Source organism: Triticum dicoccoides, chromosome 3B (assembly GCF_002162155.2).
Source record: "Triticum dicoccoides isolate Atlit2015 ecotype Zavitan chromosome 3B, WEW_v2.0, whole genome shotgun sequence".
Classification (NCBI taxonomy): Eukaryota; Viridiplantae; Streptophyta; class Magnoliopsida; order Poales; family Poaceae; genus Triticum; species Triticum dicoccoides.
In genome coordinates, this window is record NC_041385.1 from 729,818,154 (window position 1) to 729,825,095 (window position 6,942).

Sequence of the window (6,942 nt, forward strand, 5' to 3'; positions counted from 1 at the left end):
CGGTGGTGAGGCCTGAGAAGAGGAGTGAGTGGTCGGAGCAGGGAGATCGCCGAAGATATCCTCAAACGCCATGGCGACTGATACCAAGCTAGACGAGAGAAAGGCACTGAACTGTCGATATCATTATGCCGTGAGAGTACATATACATATACAGGCAACCCCTCCCCTTGTCTCCTGTAAGGGAAGGCACGCAGGCCGAAGAGGAGGGGAAGGTGCGATCTTGAAGACCAGGAGTGAGTTACAACAGTAATACAAATATACAGATAAGGTACAGTGCATGTCACGCTAACACATTGGGGGTCATGTTGGTTCTGGTAGGGAGATTAGGACCACCCTACTGCCGGTACGTGCAATCTAGCGGTCGTCGTGCAAACATTTTTTTTGAAACAAATTCTCTGAACATTTAAGTATATTAAATAGGTACAATCCACATTAAATACATATGCATGACAAGATGATTGAAGCAGGTAGGGAAGGAAACCGTGTCAATAAACACATGGGAGGAGGCATAGAGAAAGAAACAAATGCACGCAATGTATCTATTTTAGGGCGTGTCCAATGTTGATCCTCAAATCACCCGTAACTGTCTGAACAACACGGTCCAGACGTGTTTTGGCATCCAACGCGGTCTTGTATCGGTTTGCTTGGCGGTCGGGACGTACTTTTTCCACACAAACCAGAGATACACTAGGGGGGCTTTGCGGGCGTCTGGACTGCTGCCACGTCCGTGCATGGCAACCATGACCCACCCAAAACCCTCCTCCCTCGCTCGCATGCTTTCCTGCCCAGCACCAGCTGCCCGCATTCATGCCGCTGTGAGCGGCTACTCCACATTGACGCCGGCTCAGAGCGAATGCGACCTCGCATTGGCACCGGCATTGAAGTGAAGCGTCAGCCGAGAGAGCGCCACCCGCTGCACCCCCGGCTGAACACACCTTCTCGCCTGCCTCCATTAAAGCCGCACGTGTGCCGAGAAACCCACTCTGGCGACACGTCCATTCGTGAGCCTGTGGCTCCTCGTGTCCACCGATTATTTAAACGAGGCCAGATGTCGGGCCAAAATCGCATCACACCTCCGCTCCCCATCTTCTTCTTGCACCATATTCTCCACACTCTTCATGGCATCTGGCGAGAAGGAAGAGGGTTCCTCCGGCATAAAAGCCAGTTGGGTAGCCCTCCTTGCCCGCCAGATGCGAGTGGGGAAACTCACTTCTCCACCTCCCTTGCCGCTTGAGGCCGTCAGTAACATGGGCGAGGCTGCAGGCTGGTGCGCGGAGGAGCAAGTGGCCGCTCCAAGCCGGCGCGTGGTTCAACAACTCGCCGCTCCAAGCCAGGTCATGGAGGAGTGGCGAATTGCTCCAGGCTGGCACATGGTGGAGCACGGTGGCATGGGCAAAGTTCCTGCTGTGGACAAGGCAGTGTTGTACCGCTCCACCCGCGCCATCCGCCGTCAACGTGCGTTGAACCGCGCCTGCCAGATGAGAAAGAAGTCGGCTTTCGTGGAGATCAACGAGGTGGTCAGCATGTCCGCGGCCGCCGCCTACATTGAGGAAACGTTCATCATGGGAGGCCGCCATCTCTTGGGTTCCATGAAGGCCACAGTCGCCAGCATACACAACTGGTGTCTTGCCCTCTTCACAGGCCACCCTCATCCCCCGTCCCAAAAACCAACCCTGATCCGTGCTTGACGGAAGCTGAGGCCACTCCAATGAGTGGTGCAGCCAGACATAGAGAAGGTATGAGGGAAGCGGAGGGTATTCTTCCTCTCTAGATGAAGCATATCCTGGAGGGCATCGGACAGTCCAAGGAGCGGGTTGCCGGACATGGGAAGACATGTCAGTGCAGGGCTACAGAGGGGGTGGGGCTTCATTTCCCGGGGCTTATGGCCGGCTGGTGATGGGGAACGGGCGCCGGTGGTCATTTTAGTCCAGGTTTAGAGTCCGTTCAGCGGAGGGGGGAGGGAGGGTTGCTTCATTTTCCGGTTTAGATGAAAGCATCTGGTTTTATGTAAAATTCATCCAAGTGTGAATGAATATTGTCCGGTTTGATTGAGCTTGAATCAACTTTGTTTATTTTTGTTGAATTTCATTTGAAATATAACAAAACATATTCGACGAGCTTTGGTAGCCAGCTCCGTGTCCTCAGACTGGGCCCCTTGTCCGTGGATGGATGTGGGAACAAATTTACGGATCTGTGTTAGAGATGCCCGAGACTTAGCCAAAATATGTCAGCCTCCCAGCAGCACCTTGAGATTATTCTTACTCATCGCATGTATCATGGCTTAAATTTTTTTGCGGGAAAAACTTCCAATCTATTCATCTTCAATCATGATAGTACAACAAACACTAGAAATAATAAAAATTACATCTAAATCCGTAGACCACCTAGCGACGACTACAAGCACTGAAGCGAGCCGAACGCGCACCGCTATCATCACCCTCCCTCGCCGGAGCCGGGTAAATCTCGTTGTAGTAGACAGTCAGGAAGTCGTCGTGCTAAGGCCCCATAGAACCAACGCACCAGAACAACAACCGCCGCGGATGAAGAGTGTAGATCAAAAGGATCTAACCCGAAAACACATGAACGAAGATGAACGACGAACAGATCCGAGCAAATCCACCAAAGACAGATCCGCTGGAGACACAACTCCACACGCCCACCGACGATGCAAGACGCATCACCGGAACGGGGGCTAGGCGGGGAGACCTTTATTCCATCTTCAGGGAGCCGCCACCGTCTCGCCTTCTTGAATAAGACACAAACCCTAACTAAGATCGAAAAAGATCTAAAAACAGAGTCCTCCCACCGGCAAGGGCCGAGATCCACTCCGTCTCCATGGCCATAGGGCCACCGGAGACGGGATGGACCGGCGCCGGCACCGGTGGGAGGCAGAAAGCTAGGGTTCTTGAAGGCGGCGGCTAGTCATGGCTTAAATTTAAGACAAGTAAATGCTATGATGACACACTCCGCTACGCTGTGCTACAATAGTTTAATGTCCCTCAGTGTTTCACCTCACTAGGACCCGATAATGGAAGGAGATTGGCAACAGCAACCAAAGGCGTCAATGAGATTTTAAATTCTTAGGAAGAGGTAAAGAACTACTCCCTCCGTTTCTAAATATAAGTCTTTCTAGAAATTTTAATATGAACTGCATACAAATGTATATAGATATAGTTTAGAGTGTAGATTCTCTCATTTTGCTCTATATTTAGTTCATATTGAAATCTCTAAAAAGACTTATATTTAGGAACAGATACATTGGTTTAAATAATTTTTGATGTGCTTGTGTTTATTAGATTTTTTTTGGAAGAACAGAAGATCCGCTAAATCTATACCTAATAGTAAGGGGCTATTGCTTCTTGCCGTATGTCATGAAAATTGACCTCAAAGTTATAAAATATTACCCACCAATGCCACCTATAAATGATAAAAAAATATTTCACATACGGGAATCTCCCGTCTGCCCGGCCCATGCAGGAGGGATCTCCTATACTACGCTCTATGCGATGGAAGAAGATGCAGCCCCATTTGGGCCGGCCCATGTTCGGGCGGCCTGTATTTTAAATCTATTTTTAAAATTTTCCTTTTCCTTTCCTTTCTTTTTTTCAAATTTAAATAATTCGTAATTAATTTTTTTCCAAAAATAGTAAAACAAATCGAAATTTTCAAATAATATTTTTAATAAATAATAAAATGTTTGTGGATTCAAAAAATATTCAGGATTTATAAGAGAATGCTTGCTTATTCAAAAAATGTTCAAAAATTTGAAAACAAATGTTCCGGAAATCAAAAAATGTTCATGATTAAAAAAATCGTTTATTAATTTTTTTAATTAAATTGAACAAAATTTCGCCAATTCAAAGAATGTTCGTGAATGGAAAAATATCCTAAAAATTCAAAAACTGTTCGTGCATTACAAAATAGTTTTTTCATTCATAAAATGTTCGCTGATCGAAAAAATGATCATCCATTTCAAAAATGTTTTTTAAAACAAAAAATGTTCCACCAATTTCCAAAACAACGTTTGTCCATTCTAGGAATGTTCGCCGATTCAAGAAAGTTGTTAAAAAATGTTCATAATATTTTAAAAATGTTGCAAATAGTGTAAAATGTTCATGAATTCAGAAAATATTCTTTATTTTAGAAAATGTTTGAAAATTTGTAAACGTGTTCATGAATTTGAAAAATATTCATGAGTTTTAAAAAAAGTTCATAGTTTCACGAAATTGAGAGTGACAGTGTATCTCAGTGATGCAGCAAAATGTGATCATGGTTATTGAAGATTATGATTTTTTTCCCCTGCCATTGCAAAGCACTGGCCCTTTTGCTAGTTCGCAGTAATCTGTGCTAGGGAGAATCCGGTTTTGTAAGAAACATATCACGTTTTGGGAATCCCACGTTTTGTCCCAAAAATGTTGTTAAGTAAAACTGTTCCTAAAAAAGCAAGGTTGAGCTAAGGCGGTACTTGAACTACCAAAACGTCATATATTTAGGAACGGAGGAAGTATCATATAGTGCATAGTATCATAGCTTGGTATCATAGTGACCCCATTTATTGTTATGTATGACACGTACTACTGCATCATTCAATATGATACGATATCATATCATGACACTTAATCCTCTCTTTGCACATCAAATTGTGCCACCTCAGCAAAAATGCCTAATTAAATTTATGATACTGCATGCCTATGATACTTTTATTATGACCAGCCTAAGGAAGCTGTTTTTGGCGCGCGCGCACACACACACAAATAGTTGAGATCTCCGTACGTGACATACCACGTACATTCACGTTCCATACCAAAGCAGTTGGTGTCTCAAATTACAAAAATATCCATAGGTGACATTATATACACCATCTGCCAATCCCTGTTTTGGCGTAGAGGCTGCCAGCATTGGCCAGGAATGGGAATAGCATGTAGGCTAGACAGCGCCAAGTACAGGGGCAGAAGAACTAGTCGTACGTCCACGGCGCGAGTTGTGGCCCAGTTATTAATTAAGCACTGTAAATAATTACGGGCTAGCTGCTATGGCGGCGCTGCGGTCGTCATGCGCGGCGATGGAGGCCATGGCGAACTCGAACTGCTGGAGGGAGATGTTGGTGGAGAGGGAGAGCAGCTCCCTGGCGCCGTCCATCCCCCTGAGGCTGGCGACGCTGCTGGAGCCGTCCAGCCCGATGTGGGCCACGTGCTCCACGTCCGTAGGGAACCCGATCTGGATGTCGTCGTCCTCCTCCTCCTCGTCCTTGTACAGCTCGAAGATGTGGGACAGGCTCCTGAAGCTCTTGATGAGCTTCCTGATCCCGGCCAGCAGGAAGACGTCGCGCCTCGCCGCCGCCTGCTCCTGTTCTTCCGCGGACGCGGCGCCCTTGCCGTCGACATCCGCCGCCTCCCCGTGATCTCTCGTCGCAACTGCATGCACGCACGCGCGCACCAGACAGAATTACGTCGATCCGTTGGGTGCACAAGAGAAGGGTGCGAGAAGGTGCAGAAAATCCACGCTCTTACCTTGAACTGGAGCGTCGACATGGCTCGTCGCAGCAGCGTCGTCCGTGCTGATCATCGATGTCATTCTGGAGTGGTCTCGGGAGGCGAGGCGGGAAAGAGTGCGGTGAGTGGCTCGGTTTGGTCGCTCGGTGCGGTGAGTATATAGAGAGATGGATGATGAGGAGGAGAGAGAGGAAGTGTGGAGTGCAAGGGAAGGCAGTCAAAGAATGGAGGTGGTTATGGTGGTTTATGTGGATGTAAAGGTGGGGTAGTTGCACGTATGAGTTCAAGTTGGTTGTAGTGCCTCTGCCTCAAGGCCGGGTAGAGCGGAGTGGCCGGTAGGCCTCGTTAGGTGCTGCAAACCTCACGCCAAGTTAACTGCACTTTTTTATTCAAAAAAAAGTTAACTGCACTTTTGTCTTTATTTAGTTTCAGTTACCTTCAGTTTGTTCAGTTCTTAGTCTGAATAATTTATTGCAGGGCTTGGTGTGAGTCCGCGACATGAGGTCCAGGGATGGCACGATGCTAGTACAAGTCTGCTGCACTGCTGGGGTTGTCACTCTGCCCATGTATTCAGTACAGTAGACAGGAGACGCTCGGTAGATTGCATCAGTTTTGGCCTCTCTCCATCTGTGGCTCAAAACTATGGGACAAGCTGAATGGAAGCACGCAAAAATGCCATGTTATGCATTATACTCTCTTCCTAAAGAAATATAAAATCTTTTAGATCGCTATTTTAATGATCTAAGGGCATTTCCAACGCCAATCCGTAAATTTGCTCCGGCATCCGTCCGCGGACATGGGTGCGAGAGGCAGCCATCCAACGCTGCTGCCTGCATACATTTCAAGCCGGGTTTCAACTAACCGGGCGGAATTCATACAAATACAATAAATTTTCATATAAACTAGACGAAGTTCATTACATTTCGAATATTTTTCATTACATTTTGAATATTTAGGACAAAAAGCGGCCCGACCCTAAACCTATCCTATGGGCGGCCGTCCTCCACTTTCTTTGTATTCCGCCTCGGCGACCACGTGCTCCATCTGGCGTCTGCATGAACGGCGGTGGAGTTCAAGACCCGTGACGCTTCAATGTTGGTGCCAGTGAGAGGTCAGCGTCCGCTCTAGGCTACCATACTTTCTTATCCTGCTAAGGATCTTAAGAATTAAAATACTAAGATGAGCACATCGGATTTGGTAGAGAATAGGCCCTTGGAAGCATATAAGGGAGTAATGAAGCCGCTGAAATGACGTAATAATTTTCATGTGTTACTTGCCTGAATACTTTTGCTAGTCCGAAGTCAGAAAGTTTAGGATTGTTCGTTATGTTGCCACGAAACTACTCCCTTTATTCCCAAATATAAGATCTTTTAGAAATTCAAATATAGACTACGTATAAAACAAAATGAGTGAATTTACACTCTAAAATATGTCTATATACATCTGTATC

At 46.5% G+C, this 6,942-nt stretch overlaps 1 protein-coding gene across 1 annotated transcript; it reads right to left on the reverse strand.

Annotated features, from left to right (window-relative positions):
* Positions 1-4,758: 4,758 nt before the first annotated feature.
* LOC119281976 lies at positions 4,759-5,608 on the reverse strand. The gene is made up of 2 exons (XM_037562356.1): positions 5,511-5,608; positions 4,759-5,414 (listed from the first exon to the last, which is right to left on the reverse strand). Exons 1-2 carry the CDS (start codon positions 5,572-5,574, stop codon positions 5,017-5,019), a joined length of 462 nt encoding a protein of 153 aa, XP_037418253.1. The 5' UTR covers positions 5,575-5,608; the 3' UTR covers positions 4,759-5,016.
* Positions 5,609-6,942: the final 1,334 nt, after the last annotated feature.